Source organism: Mytilus edulis, chromosome 10 (assembly GCF_963676685.1).
Source record: "Mytilus edulis chromosome 10, xbMytEdul2.2, whole genome shotgun sequence".
NCBI lineage: Eukaryota > Metazoa > Mollusca > Bivalvia > Mytilida > Mytilidae > Mytilus > Mytilus edulis.
The window spans coordinates 15,845,480-15,862,319 of NC_092353.1; the positions used below are offsets into that span (position 1 = coordinate 15,845,480).

The 16,840-nt window shown below is 32.0% G+C and overlaps 1 protein-coding gene and 2 long non-coding RNA genes across 3 annotated transcripts in view; 2 read left to right on the forward strand and 1 right to left on the reverse strand.

The window, feature by feature from the left end:
* The window catches only part of LOC139493509 (3'-5' exoribonuclease HELZ2-like), a 53,977-nt gene that overhangs the window by 24,104 nt on the left and 13,033 nt on the right, over window positions 1-16,840 (reverse strand). Inside the window, exons 3-4 of the mRNA XM_071281990.1 lie at window positions 16,523-16,802; window positions 159-311 (exon numbers count right to left, since the gene is read on the reverse strand). Coding sequence (XP_071138091.1) covers window positions 159-311; window positions 16,523-16,802 — 433 coding nt within the window. The remainder of the gene's footprint in view (window positions 1-158; window positions 312-16,522; window positions 16,803-16,840) is intronic.
* Window positions 5,204-6,488, forward strand: LOC139493506 (uncharacterized). The gene is made up of 2 exons (XR_011657018.1): window positions 5,204-5,336; window positions 5,778-6,488. It is a non-coding gene; the product is annotated as an uncharacterized lncRNA (long non-coding RNA).
* On the forward strand, window positions 11,136-14,618 carry LOC139492359 (uncharacterized). Its single transcript, XR_011656804.1, has 3 exons — window positions 11,136-11,223; window positions 12,177-12,272; window positions 14,260-14,618. It is a non-coding gene; the product is annotated as an uncharacterized lncRNA (long non-coding RNA).

Here is a 16,840-nt window from a genome sequence, read left to right on the forward strand (position 1 = left end):
TAAAATGTACTAATATAGTTGTACAAAATGTATTGTCAGTTTTGCTGACCTTTTATCTCAAATTTTATGAGTTTAGAGCATTTGTTTTTAATTTCATCACTCCAAATGAGAAGCTTAGGACAACTGGCAAAAAGAACAACACATAAATGGAAAATTACCAATATAAACTCCTTTTTCATCGTTTGGTATCTTGGGAACTTGTAACGCTGCTTCAACTAAAGGACATGCTGAGGTGGAAGGTGATTTGATTTGTCTGCAAACTATTTTATCATTGTTGTTATTTTCAAGGATGTGGTTATTTAATGTTCCTCCTAAAATTAAAATAATACAAATACAAAAGAAATAAAAACAAACATTTTTTGATGTTACTCTTCATGTATAGCATCACTATCAGCAAAAAGTGCAACGCATGTTTTACGTACGTTTTAAAAAACGTCTGTAAAACGTACGTTTAACGTATGGAAAACGCATGTTTTAGCCAACATGCGTTAAACGCCTGTACCAAAACGGGTGTTTTACGCCCGTTTTGAAACGGGCGTAATACATCACGTACGTAAAACGTATGTTTTAAAAACGTACGTAAAACATATGTTTTACGTGTGTTTTACGTGCGTTTTCATTATATATTTTTGTGTTACACAGCCTTTTTTTTCTCTTATTAAAAAACTCATTTTATAACTTCAGAGGGCCCTCATGGGGTTTTTGATTATGTGATTACTTGGCCGTTTTTTTAATGATTATTTGATTATTAAGCCAAATATTTTATGATTATTTGATTACCTAGGACTGTATTTTTAGTTTATGATTATTTGATTACTAAAGATAAGCAAATATTTAATGATTATGTGATTATATTGGCCAAAAAATGGTGATTATGTGATTACTAGGACCCCCCCCCCCCATGAGGGGCCTCACTTCAAGAAAACTTTCCATCAAATTGAACATGTTTTTCACATTTTATTTTCCATCGCTTTTTATTTTCTAGAGAGTATATTTATAAATAGTGTATATTAAGCTGACAAAAAAATTAGAACAGCATAATGCAAACATGAATATTTGCATAATGGTTAAAATTATCTGTTTATGCTAAGCCTCTTTAAGCTGATAAAATGATAAAGCACATTTCCCTCCTTTAATAAGCTATATTGTATGTATATATGTCTCTGGTATTATTAAACTTAAAATTTACACATTAAATGTAGTCATGCATGTGAATCTAGAATTTTAAAAATGCATGTGCAAATTTTCTGTTGAACTCAGAAGTAATCTTATTGGCAATCATACCACATCTCCTTATTTTTAAATGAATAAAAAAAAATCAATGTGAAAAGGTGAAACATTCATGTATTTACAATGTATGTCTTTGATACAAGTATGAAAATATCATCTTATTATATCTTTTTGTTTGAAATGAATCATTTCCACTTAAGGTTAGATGTAACTGCTGAGTCAATGCAAGGATATATAGTCTTACTATACAAATCCTTGGTCAATGGGAGTTAATTTAAAATAATAGTTTCTATAACTGATTACAAAGTATACTCATATTTAGATACATTTTATTTATTTCCCTTGCCCCCCTCCCCCCTTTCCATTTTAAAGTATTGAGCAATTAGAATATGGCAATGAAGAAAGAATGGCCAAAACACTAAAACTATATGTACTATCATGACTTCAACAGACTGTAACACACAACGCATAGCTGTATAATACAATATATGTATCTTTTAAAAAATATATGTCTCTGATAAGTCAGGTACTACAACAGTTTTCACCCTCTTACAGTGTCTTAGCCTTACCCAATCCTGACCGTATGATTAAGCAACTGGCTTAATTACCATTTTAACAATATATTTATACACTCACTAATCAGAACAAAATAATGTTCACTGTTTTATGTAGGAAGCATGACAGAGAGCATCCCAACTTGAATTTTGTCTTTCAAAGGGATAAATTGGTACAGGGGAGCGAAACATAGCCTCTACCTATACATTTTTACATGCAGAGAAAAGTATTAGACGAACACAAAAAATAATTCGAAAAGGAATAAGTAACCAAAAATTAAAGGACATTCACAAATTATCGCCAAATTAATTACCATTTAAACCATATTTGAAAAAGATATATATTTGTAATAAATCACAGATGCTGTTAAAACCTGACTGACTGTGTGACCGGGCTGTGTGAATAAATGAATCAGATATTAATAAGTTATTATGAAATTTTGAAGTTTACGCTAAAGGTCTTATTCAATAAAATACGTTTCAGAATATATCTGTGTTGTTCAGTAAGCACTTTCTTCTAATCCGCCTTTGGTTTTTCAAATCTATTCTCATTTTACAGTAAAATGAGAATAGAAATACCAGCAGGGATCAGAAGGACACTCGGATGTGATATTTCCATGGTCATAAGTTGATTTAATCTGTTTATAATCACAGTTAGTAAATATATTTACCGGGGATGAGGGGAATGATTCATTGTTTACGTTGGCTGGTCTTCTGAAAGGTCTAAAATTGCTGGGACTATAGTCCCAGAATATTTTCAGTAATATTTTTTATTATTATGGGGGGGGGGGGGGGCTTCGGTCTCATTTACGTATTAACCACATATGATACATTGTATTTCCTTTTATTCATATTTCTAATGAAACTTTTATAATGGCAATTGTCTCACTTTCAGAAGAGTGAAGACAGTTGGCAAATGCATTGTGATATATATTTTCCTTCAATTTATATGTTAAGCGCTTAGAGTATTATGTTTATTAGATAGGCGCTATGTAAAAGCTATGTAATAAATAAATGTACAGAAATTATCAAAGTATTTGCAATTAAATAGTGCCCGGGCGGAAGGGGGTTGGAATCACCTTTTTGATGATCAATGAATTTGAATGGGACATATGGTTAGAACCCACCCCCTTTTATCCATGACTGGGCCTGAAAAAATTGGTTACATGGATCCGCCCCTGCTTAATCAGTCAAAAATAAGAGGATTTGAGGTCACATGAAACATTGTTTTGCCTTTCAGTCCAGTTCACTTTCATGACCATCCAGTAATTTAAACATATATATATATATATATATATAGACACTGATTGCTATTCTTTATTTTTATCTTTATTCATTTTGTCTCAATTAAAAACGAATGAGTGTGTGATTTTTTAAATAGTTCTTAATACGGTGGCATAGAGGTCATATATATGCCCCCTTTGATTTGAAAATAAAAACCATTTTTGACATAAAATCTGTTAATATTTTGTTCTTCTACAATGTCACCGCTTCTGTTCCTGTCATACAAAATATCCTGTTAATATTGATAGTAGACTTAGATGTCTCCATGTAGCCAGAAATTTTGGTCTTAATATTAGGCTATGGCTTTGACAGTCAAATAGCAATCTAAATCTCAATCATTTTGGTTTTAGGGGGTCGTTGTTATGAGCCCCATGTACCCCAAATGGTGAGTGATATTTGGGAGCATACACCACTCTTTTTATTCAAGCATATAAGATTATTATTTATATTTTCATCAGGAGACGTGTGTACGCCGGGCCATTTAAAACGCCAGTAGAAAAGGAGGATTTTTTTTCAGGATTGATAATTTTTGTTGTTGTTGCTACACATGCTTGCTTGTTCCTGTACCCCTTATTTTCAATTTTAATCCTCCCTTATTCTAGATATATGCTTCTTGATCTTATAATTTGACAATATGGAAATTTTGAAAGAAAGAAATTTTTCGTCTTCACTCCCCCCCCCTAAATATCAAATGGTAGCTCCCTAAGTATCATGATGCTTTTGACAAGTATTATGGTAATTGAACATCATTGGTTAAGAGCATATGGATTGTTAAAATCATAACATCGGATGGAAAAACTATAACGAACGCCAATCATACTGTTTTGCTAAGCATGAGTCTTCATTTCAGAATCTGGGATCGTGAGGGCTTGTTGAAAGTTATGTATCTTGGTGCATGTATATGTGAATTCAAAACTATATAAAGTCAATAAGAATGCATCTTGAGCAGTGCCAAAAAAACCACAGAAGGGTGTGACATTTTTGCCTAAAAATATACCCATTTTAATATAACATGCACTGACTTTCAGTACCTATAGTATACAAATATTTAAGAAAGAATGACCTGTATGCCAGAGACATAAGTATTTTTAATTAATCTGCACAACCTAAACAACTGACTTTGAACATGGATATTTCGTGCAAACCAGTCGATTTTTCTCGTCTTTTGCATTATAAGCAGTCAATCTGATTACAAACTATCATTATTCGAATTCCGTGTGGAAAGAGGTCCGTTCAATTTCGAGTACTATTTGCGATCTAAAGATATTTTAAAATCATTTCACTCGTTGATATAACATGATATTATAATTAAAAGTCGACTGACCGTGAATTATATTGCATAATATACAATTTAAAGTATTTCTGTATGTGAAGCCGTATGACGTTATAGTTATTTCGGTCTCAGTTATGTAAAATATGAAATTATCGTTCCTGAATAGGGTTCCACTAATTAAAGACAAGAAGCGTCAAAAAGTGATAAGAAGCGACAATAAAATTAAAATAGCGATAAGAAGCGACAATATAATTAATTTAGCGAGAAGAAGCGTCAAGAAGACTATATAGCGACTATACATAAATAAAAAAAATGTCATTGCAACAACTTATTCCCCATAGATATTAAAAAAACATGCATTATTTTTTATTATAGGGGCGGTTATAAAACATTTTTTATATTACTGTACATTGATACATAAAAATATGTTTTTATTAAGAAGAAAGGGATTAGTTTTTATTAGATATAAAAAAAATATATTTTATGCACACGCTAAAAATTGGCCATCAAAACAAAAAAAATTCAATTTCCTTTTAAAGAATTTATTGAATCAAAACCATGCAATATCATTTCCTTTCTAACAGAGAAATTCTTCTTTTTCATAGGGACATATTTGATAGGTGTAGCTTCACCCTATCACATCAAATGAGAATAGCCTCGTGAGAGAATTACGATTCGCTTGTCCCTTGTTAGTTATTGTCGCTTCGTCACTAAATTAAACTTCTTGTCGCTTTTTGTCTCTAAAATTCTTCTTGTCTCTTGCACTGCAAAACAATCACACAATTAACGATGCCTAGTCCTTGTTGGTGTGTACCTGAGTGTCATTTAAGAGGAGGAATTGCATTTCTAAATGACTTAATAAGGAAAAGTTGGATCAACGCCATGGCTCAAACGTAGATTGTCATGTGCGATGCAATCGTAGAACCCATATCAATCAGCTGTTGTTTGCAAGGCACATTTTACTGAAAACGACTACGTTCAGGAAACTATTCATGGTAAAACTTTATTTTCTTTAAGAAATATATACTGTTATTTATATAATCGCCATGCAAGTAAACCAAAGTCTGTTTGCAACCGCAATTATCGTTTTAGAATAAAAAAGGGGGGTGAATTCAAGACGTCATAACTTTTGGGATTATGATTCAATATCATCTGTTTGACATTTTTTGGTTAATACTACAATTGTATGGTTTTTCTGCAAGAGATATATTATACTGATAATTATTTTAGCAGTAATTATGTAAATTTCGGTTGTAATGACAAGAATTCATGAGCTATGCCTCGGGCTTTCTTGAAAAATATCAATGACAATGTAAACAGGAACAAAACATTGACATGAATGATGCTCTCCACCTATGTTATAGTTATTTAGGTATGTGTGTTGCACAAGTCTTTCACAAGTTTCAAAAAAGCTAATGTTATAAAACTTTTTTCAGGGCACATACCCACTTTATAGAGACTTGTCTACTGCCATGCATTCCCATCCTATTTTCATGCACCATTTGTAAGCAAGAGACTGAATGGTTTACAAAATTAAAAATCAGGACGGTGTCCCGTTAAACCAAAAGAACTAAACTGGATGAATATTGTAGGAGAAATCTAGAGGAAAGTTTTGATTTGTGAAATTGGTTTTCCTGAACAGATGTACATTCATCCTGCAGGAAAGATTTATAACTGTCCACCACCAACTGACGAGCTAATGTTGAGCTTCACAGATGGAATTACTCAAACACCATAAATGCCTATGTTTTCAGCACAGATTTCACAAATCATGACACAGCTGTGCATTTTTATGCCCCACCTACGATAGTAGGGGGGCATTATGTTTTCTGGTCTGTGCGTCCGTTCGTCTGTTCGTCCGTTCGTCCGTCCGTCTGTCCCTCTTCAGGTTAAAGTTTTTGGTCAAGGTAGTTTTTGATGAAGTTGAAGTCCAATCGACTTCAAACTTGGTACACATGTTCCCTATGATATGATCTTTTTAATTTTAATGCCAAATTAGAGTTTTTACCCCAATGTCACGGTCCACTGAACATGGAAAATGATAGTGCGAGTGGGGCATTCGTGTACTGGGGACACATTCTTGTTTATACCTGTTAAGAGTCGAAAACTAAATATTATTTTTATATAAATAAACATATATTGTGTCATTTTAGAACTTATATTTTTCCAAATGCATGAATGAAAGTAGTGAAATTCATTTTGCTTTGATATATAGATTTGAATTACAATTGTTCATGTTATTGTAATGCATATAAAAATAAGGAGATGTGGCACAATGTAAATATATGATATTCTGTGAGTTTATCAAACTAAAGGGGATAAGAAATGGGTAGAAGCAGTTACAGGACTGTACTACTGTACAATCTCCAACAATGAGAAAAACTCATACTGTAAAGAGAATTTCATATTTACAAGTAAGTTTTGTTTTTGCTTTGAATAATTTTCTTCTATTGTCTTAAAAGCAAATATGGGAAGTGGTAAAAATGCTAATGAAACAGCTTTTATGGCCACCAGATGTCATTGTTACCTTGATTAAAAACTCCTTTTTAGCTCACCTGACCTGACTCATCACTTGGTTTCGTCGTCCATAAACTTTTACAAAAAATCTTCTCTGAAACTACTGTGCCAAATTTAACCAAACTTAGCCAAAATCATCATTGCGGTATCTAATTTAAAAAATGTGTGGTTAGACCCGGTCAACCAACCGAGATGGCCACTATGGCCAAAAATAGAAAATACAGGTAAAATGTAGATTTTGGCTTATAACTCTGAAACCAAATCATTTAGAGCAAATCTGACATAGGGTGAAATTGTCTCTTCAGTGAAGATCTATCTGCCCAGGAATTTTCAGACAAATCTGACAACCCGTTGATGGATTGCTGCCCCCAAATTAGTAATTTGAAGGACATTTTGCAAAGTTTGGTTATTATCTTAAATATTATTATAGATAGAGATAAACTGTAAACAGCAATAATGTTCTGCAAAGTAAGATCTACAAATAAGTCAATATGACCAAAATTTTAAGTTGACCCCTTAAAGAGTTATTGCCCTTTATATTCAATTTTTAACAATTTTCATAAATTTTTGTATTTTTTGTTAATTTTTAAAAAATATTTTCAACTGTAAATACTGGGCCATGTTTATTATAGATAGAGATAATTGTAGCACCAAGAATGTTCAGTAAAGAAAGATCTACAAACACATCCCCATCATCAAAAACACAATTTTGTCATTTTATATGTGTCCGTTGTTTAATATGCACATAGACCGTCCAAGGTGAGCGACACAGGCTCTTGAGAGTCTCTAAGTCATTAATACAGGTAGATAACTTTATCATGTTTATACTGAAAAATAATTTTGCTTGGTGGGAGAATTTTAAAAAAGTTCTGTCTTCAAAAGAGTTGACATGTTACTATGTACATTAACCATTATGTTACTTGATGTTCTAGCAATACACACAGAACGGAGACTAGTCAATCTTTGTGAATTATTTTTCATAGGATAGGAGCTCAGGATAGGAGTAATTGAATATGTGTATATAATCAATAATTAAAAATAGTTTTATTTACATTAAAAAGGAAAAGTTCTTATGTCTTAAAAATGCATTTCATGGCGAGGTACAGAAAATATACTGTAAACAGTAGACTATAGATATAGGTGAACTAGGAACAAGAGAACTCTAAATCTTATATACTACAAACCACCTCTGTTCTATGGAAGATAATGATATAACTGGACTAGAAATACACACAACCTGTAATTAACTGCCTTTACAGCGCTTTCGCGCTTTGATTTTTCTAGGAGTTACGCTCCTTTGAACTTATTTGCTTCAATGTACTTCCATGACTTCTGCAACAGTTTGTCATCGCAACTCCTCTGAAACCACACAACACAATTTCATGAAACTTTGTAGATAATAAGGAAATACTATGTAGATGTGCATATTGACAGGAAATTATGATTCAATTTTTATACGACCGCAAAATTTGAAAAATTTTTCGTCGTATATTGCTATCACGTTGGCGTCGGCGTCGTCGTCGGCGTCGTCGTCGGCGGCGTCGTCGTCGGCGTCGTCGTCGTCGTCGTCCTGCGTCCGAATACTTTTAGTTTTCGCACTCTAACTTTAGTAAAAGTGAATGGAAATCTATGAAATTTTAACACAAGGTTTATGACCACAAAAGGAAGGTTGGTATTGATTTTGGGAGTTTTGGTCCCAACATTTTAGGAATTAGGGGCCAAAAAGGGCCCAAATAAGCATTTTCTTGGTTTTCGCACTATAACTTTAGTTTAAGTTAATAGAAATCTATGAAATTTTGACACAAGGTTTATGACCACAAAAGAACGGTTGGGATTGATTTTGGGAGTTTTGGTTTCAACAGTTTAGGAATTAGGGGCCAAAAAAGGGCCCAAATAAGCATTATTCTTGGTTTTCGCACAATAACTTTAGTTTAAGCAAATAGAAATCAATGAAATTTAAACACAATGTTAATGACTACAAAAGGAAGGTTGGTATTGATTTTGGGAGTTTAGGTCCCAACAGTTTAGGAATTAGGGGCCAAAAAGGGACCCAAATAAGCATTTTTCTTGGTTTTCGCACCATAACGTTAGTATAAGTAAATAGAAATCTATGAAATTTAAACACAAGGTTTATGACCATAAAAGGAAGGTTGGTATTGATTTTGGGAGTTTTGGTCCCAACAGAATAAGGGGCCCAAAGGGTCCAAAATTAAACTTTGTTTGATTTCATCAAAATTGAATAATTGGGGTTCTTTGATATGCCGAATCTAACTGTCATGACTGTGTATGTAGATTCTTAACCTTAGGTCCCCTTTTCAAATTGGTCTACATTAAGGTCCAAAGGGTCCAAAATTAAACTTAGTTTGATTTTGACAAAAAATGAATCAGTTAGGTTCTTTGATATGCTGAATCTAAAAATGTACTTAGATTCTTGATTATTGGCCCAGTTTTCAAGTTGGTCCAAATCGGGGTCCAAAATTAAACTTTGTTTGATTTCATCAAAAATTGAATAAATGGGGTTCTTTGATATACCAAATCTAACTGTGTATGTAGATTCTTCATTTTTGGTCCTGTTTTCAAATTGGTCTACACTAAAGTCCAAAGGGTCCAAAATTAAACTTAGTCTGATTTTAACAAAAATTGAAATCTTGGGGTTCTTTGATATGCTGAATCCAAAAATGTACTTAGATTTTTTATTATGGGCCCAGTTTTCAAGTTGGTCCAAATCAGGATCCAAAATTATTATATTAAGTATTGTGCAATAGCAAGTCTTTTCAATTGCACAGTATTGCGCAATGGCAAGAAATATCTAATTGCACAATATTGTGAAATAGCAAATTTTTTTTTAATTAGAGTTATCTTTCTTTGTCCAGAATAGTAAGCAAGAAATATCTAATTGCAAAATATTGTGCAATAGCAAGATTTTTTTTAATTGGAGTAATCTTTCTTTGTCCAGAATCAACTTAAATCTTTGTTATATACAATATACAATGTATATTCACTTTTTACTACCAACTGATAAATTAAAATAATCTTTACCATTCAGTGATAACAAGCAGTTTTTTTTACATCTTAATATTTTATGATGTATTTAAATGAGTAGTTATTGTTGCAAACTCCATTAGAAATTTTAATTGAGATTAGTTTTGGAATAAGGGAAAGGGGAATGTGATTAAAAAAATTGGGTTCAATTTTTCTCATTTGAAATTTCATAAATAAAAAAGAAAATTTCTTCAAACATTTTTTTGAGAGGATTAATATTCAACAACATAGTGAATTGCTCTAAGAGAAAACAAAAATTTTAAGTTCAATAGAACACATTCATTCTGTGTCAGAAACCTATGCTGTGTCAACTATTTAATCACAATCCAAATTTAGAGCTGAATCCAGCTTGAATGTTGTGTCCATACTTGCCCCAACTGTTCAGGGTTCAACCTCTGCGGTCGTATAAAGCTACGCCCTGCGGAGCATCTGGTTTTTTCTCATACTATTTTCTTTTCTTATTTAATTTCTCCAATGACAATGTGGGGACGTACATTTAGGGTATGTGGACCCGCTCACTAAGGTTCTTAATTCATACATGTTTCTCAATTCTCGTTTTTATATAGATTAAACCATTGGTTTCCCTGTTTGCATTGTTTAACACTAGTAATTTTTGGGGCCCTTTATAGCTTGCTGTTTGGTGTGAGCCAAGGCTACATGTTGAAGGATGTACCTTTACCTATAATGGTTTACTTTATTTTTCATAAATTGTAAGTTGGATGGAGAGTTTTCAGATTGGCACTCATACCACATCTTCCTATATCTAAAGATTACATACCACATCTTATTTATATATATTTATATGCTATGTAACTACTTGGACTATGGATATTGGATACCTGATTGATCATAGGCAGTCTCGTTATATTGTTTCGTTATCCAACATAAGTTTGTCTCGACTAAATATTATGAAAGTGCTACTACATATATATATTACAGGGAATTTGTAAAATCAGGGATTTTGTAAAATCACTGAAATTTCAGGGAATTTGTAAAATCACTGAACTGATTAGTGATTTTATAAAATCCCTGATTTCGACCAGTGATTTTACAAAATCCCTGAAATAATTAAGATCTTTTTTCAGATTCACTGATTGTTTTCAGGGAATATGTAAAAATAGAATCATTCTTTATTTTAATACCAAGTGAGCAGTTTTAATGCACTAAACCTGATGGTCAAGTAAATTTTGTAAAAATATTTGCAGATTATGCAAATTATTTGTACATGTATAATATTCATGTATACATGTATGCATGAAAATTAAGTATATTTTTTTTAATTTTTCAGTGCCAATCACTATTCCAACAACTGAATATAAATTGGTAAGTACATGAAGTATTAGATACTGTTTTGTAGCAAACAATTACATGTTTAAGCTGTAACTATCAATTTGTCATGTATGATGTACATGTACATTGTAAATTCTCATAATGACATTGCCACTTGGTGATTGAAAAATGTATGTCATTTTGCCTGCATCAGAAGAAGGGGTAAAAAAACAAGCCCATACTTGCCATGGCCTTGCATTGTGTTGGCAGGTCAACAATATAAAAAAGAAGATGTGGTATGATTGCCAATGAGACAACTGTCCACAAGAGACCAAAATGACACAGACATTAACAACTATATAGGTCACCGTACGGCCTTCAACAATGAGCAACGCCCATACCGCATAGTCAGCTATAAAAGGCCCCGATGTTTATGTTCAAAAAGACAAGATCAACAAATAGGTCATAAGGTCAAATAGCTGGAATGAAAATTACCTTAAAATCATGCATGATATCAGTAATTTGGGGAAAACTAGCGATAGACTATATACTGAAAAACTTGTTTAACTTCAAATTGGATTTTTCTGCAAAGTCAACCAACACTATAGCTTCCATGAGTTGTTAATCTTAAAAAGAATGGTCATGATGATACAGAAAAATTAAAAGAGACATTCAAAACTTACAAGTGGAAGTGAAACTTGTGTCTTACAAAACAAAAAAACAACCATAAGTCCACACACCACTATTTAGAAAACTAATTATAAAAGACTGAACAACAGTAAACCACCAAAAACAAGAGGCAACATGTTTAATAGCAGATTCACAATCACGTAAATAAGTATTTTTGACCTTGATTCCGCGCCATAGCCACACATATTAATTAAACATAAACTTCATAATCATCTATTTAAGGGAGGGTAAAAAGAATCTAAACTTTTTTTATATACTAATTTAACTTTTTTTATATACTAATTTATATAAAACTATTATTATTTTTTCTTTCTTAGGTTTATCAAATATGTTCTTTGGTGTATGATCAGATCCTGTATATACTATAGTATAGATCTAACAAGCTGTTAAAAGGATAGAAAATTATGTTTTAGGTAAATATAAATGATGCATACATTGTATATATGTATATAGGATACATTGAGTTATTCAAAGACAATTTCCAAACATGTCTACAAAATTTATCATTTACTATATATATTACTTTAAGGATGTTTGCTTGTCATGTTTTGTGATTTTTGTCAGATTATCAGAATCCTCAGGTTTTATTCATTTATCCTCTTTAAAAAATTCCCCCAATTGACCCCCATTTTTCTTTCTATAAATCTTTTAGATGTAAAATTATATGCCATCTGTCATGTCTGGAAAAGTCTTGTAAAATCTTTGTTATTTTTTTAATAGTTTTTTAGAATTTAAATTGTCAATGATAAAGCTATAAAAAATCAAAGAGAGAACATTTTCCTGCCAAAATTTAAATGGCTAATATCTGGAAAACAAGCACATTGGCCTATATATTTTTTTGGTCTTTTAGTTCCTTTATTGTTCACCTATCGATATACATACTATGTACTAGCGTTAAGAAAAGCTTGATATTTTGAAACTGGTAGGGAACTTCCATAAATTAAAATATATTTGGTGTGTCAGATGATTTGCATGTCTGTCCGGCAGTATTAATCTGAATCTTGGTCTGTCTTCAGCTGTTAACTTTGTAGAGTGTCCTTTGTTTGATAAGCACATATACCAAGGTGAGCGAGACACAGGTTCTCTAGTTTTTATCAACTGTACAGTTTTTCCTTATCTATTGTCTTCGTGCTGGCTGCTAGCATGTCTCATATTTATGGTTCATTTAATTTGTCAATATTAATTTTATGTGTGGTTTGGTTGGTTTCTCAAATACTGCATTAGCAATAGATCATCTGTATATATGGTTTATACTATGTTTGTAGGATGAATATGTCTGTCTGTTAGGTTTTATCTGCCCCTCATCCTTTATCATGGTTCATAGGACAATGTTATTTTATTTAGGTATGGTCTATTTATCAGATACTTCTACATTTGTACTATAAACAATTAGGTCAAATATATGTATTGTATGGAATATTGTAAGGTGTACCTGTGTCATCTGACCTTGACCTCATTATTTGTTCATTGGTTAGTGTTAGTTTTCATGGTAATGTCTTTTTCCCAGATACTATAATCAATCTATCAACTATATATGTAGCTAGGAATGATTGCATAGTGTAGGTGTTGTATGCAGTGTTTATCTGACCTGAACCTCATTTTTAGCTCACCTGGCCTTGGCCAAGTGAGCTTTTCTCATCACTTTGCATCCGTCGTTAACTTTTACAAAAATCTTAACCTCTGAAACTACTGGGCAAAATTAAAGCAAACTTGGCCACACTCATCATAGGGGTATCTAGTTTCAAAAATGTGTCTGGTGACCCAGCCAACCATTTTTTTACAATTTTCACAATATTTTTTTAACTACTGAGCCAAGTTCATTATAGATAGATATAATTGTAAGCAGCAAGAATGTTCACTATAGGTAGATCTACACACACATCACCATCACCAAAACACAATTTTGTCATGAATCCATATATGTGTCCTTCATTTATGATATGCACATGTATACATTTGTAGACCAAGGTGAGCGACACAGTCTCTAGTTATGATACACACTGATAAGTCAATGTACAGTAACTTGTATGAAAATTAGATTAGATGTGGTACAATTGCCACTGAGACAACTCACCACAAGAGACTGTACAGCCTTTAAGAATGACCAATGGTCAGTTACTCAGATACGATATTAGCAATAGGCTATACAATGTATTTGGTGTATTGGGTTACAGTACATGTAATTCACTGATACATGTATATTAGACTTTTTAGTTTTGAGATAAGTAGAGCAGACTTGTGTTTATAAAAAGGACATATCTCCATTCCTGACAAACATCTACATATATTCATGCTGGGATTTGAATAAAAATTATGTTTAAGTATACTTTGCTATTCCATTAAAAAAAATTATTTCCCACGGTCCACCAAACTACATTTTCTTTTGTTTTTACATTACAGCTGCTGAAGAAATCTTTCGAAGGATGGATTATTGATTATGAACAACAGGATTATATCATCATGACCTTGGAATCTTACAAGGAGAAGTGCAAGTAAATGAAGGAATTCATGTGCAAAAATTATAATATTGTAAACAGGAGAACAGTTTAAATAATACTAACAGTACTAGTTACACAGTTTTGTGAGACCAAGAGCAAGGCAGAGTAAACTTGGAGTGTATATATGTCAACCACAAGTACATTTAAATACCACATAATGCTAATGAAATAAGAACTATGGTACACACATTTTGTATGATTGTGAATATCAGGTCCCAAAATAAGTGTAGTTGTTAAATAAATAGAATTGAAATAACCAAATTTGTAGTGTTTATATGACCATCATATTTTGAGTTTTTTTTGCAAATTCTATCATAGAACCAACCAACCAACCAACAATCAATTCCAATCACAATTGTAGTGAAAAAAAATTCCATTGACCAACAGAAAAAGATGATGTTTAATCCTTAATACATGTACCTTTTCTTCTTCACATTGGCTTGAGTATAACCAATTCTTTTCAGTAGATTATATTCTGAGTATAACATAAATATAAAAAAGGAGATATTGCGTATACATCAATTAAACCAGCATAAAGACCAAAAGACATCTTTAACATGTTTAAGGCAAATAGTCCATTCTAAATGGTAATTGATAATCATTCTTATGAGGGTTTTTTCATGGATGTAGATCATTTGTATAGGCTGTCATAAAATATTGTGCTTCAATTCTAATTGTAAGATAGCGCACAGTAAATGTATGCCTTGCCAAAAACAGTTCTGGAAGGGAGGCAAAGGTTGAAAAGACAGACAACACCATCATATTTAAATGTTGTCATTTTGATTTCCAACTAAATACTACAAGGATATACTCATTGATTTATATACATACATGAAGATATTTAAAAGAATCAAATTGTTAGTGTTTACATAAGAAAAGACAAATATCTATGGTTTATCCATTTATACCAACCAGAAAAAAACTCCAAAAAATCATAAATATAATGTGTTTGGAAATTTTTTGGATGTTGTGGACAACAAAAAATGTTAAACAGATGATGCATTAACCCATACAAAAAAAACTTTCATTAAACTTGTGTAGATGCAAAAAAAAAACCAAGAACATACATATTATGGGTGCTGTGGAAAAAAAACCCCATGTAAAACAGGTTTTGAAGACTACAAAAAATGTATAAATAGTTGTTGCAGAGAAAGAAAAACATACGTAAAACAGGTGTTGGAGGACAAAAAACCATACGTAAAACGGGTGTTGAGGACATAAAAAAACATACGTAAAACGGGTGTTGAGGACATAAAAAAACATACGTAAAACGCATGATTTGCTAGAACTTAACGGGCGTTTAACATGTGTTTACCCGTAAAACGGGCGTAATACGTACTAATTTAACGCATGTTTTACGCTCACGCACGTAAAACGTGCGTTTAACATACGTAATTCATACGTTTCAAACGGGCGTTTTACATGCGTGGTCCTCAATATGCGTTTTACGTACGTTTTATAACATACGTAAAACGCCTGTTTTACGCATGAAAAACGGGTATGCAATTTTTGCTGTATACAAAAACACTATTCAAAGACTAATTAGTGTACATTATAGCCGTGAATGCGCACAGTAACACCTTGCCCACCTTCTGTAGAGTGTATCTGTTGAAATATCAAAGCAGATCTGATATAAAAAATCAACGAGACTTATTGTTTCTTTACAAGGACATTTGGTTTTTTTCAAAAACTCATGACAAGTTTACAATATAACACTCAAATAAAAATGAATATGTAAAACAAGTGAGAAATAAGATAAATTCAAATAAGAGTTGATAAAAGATTTTTACGGGACATTATGTCTTATAGATGTACGAGAATTCTGTTCCCCGAGGTTTAAATAATGAAGCCTTTTGCTTTTATCTTTTAATATGCAGGTAAATCCAGAACAACATTCCAAAAGTTGTAATTTCAATGAAACCTTTATAGAATAAGCAACGAGACTTTTACTTGGCTCATCAATGAATAACAGACAATCGCGTATTTTTTTGTGATCAGAATTATCTATCTATTATTATATGTCTATCTATGATGTGTACACTTTGTACAATATAAGGCATATTCGTATATTTTAAAAATTGACGTATGGTCAAACACATGAAATTTACATGAATAAATACGATACATGTAACATTATTACCATTTTATGCTAGTAGAGCTCTTACTTTTTACTCTTACTCTATTCTTGTCATTGACAATGGCGTCGATTGTTGGTCCATTCAAAACTGTTGTGCTGACCTGTTCGCTATGATTCAATATTTGGTCTTTCTCAAGTTCCCTTTGCTTTTTTCCCTGCTCAATACTTTGCATTATGCTATTACAGGTTTCTTTAATTAAATTCCGTAAGTATTTATCATTTTCAATACTTTTGTCTAATTTGGCATCTATTACTTCCAATCCGAATTGTACCATGTCTTTTGTGTCCTTTATTTCATACGCTAACTCCTGTATAATGAACAAAATCTACCAATGTATTATTTGAA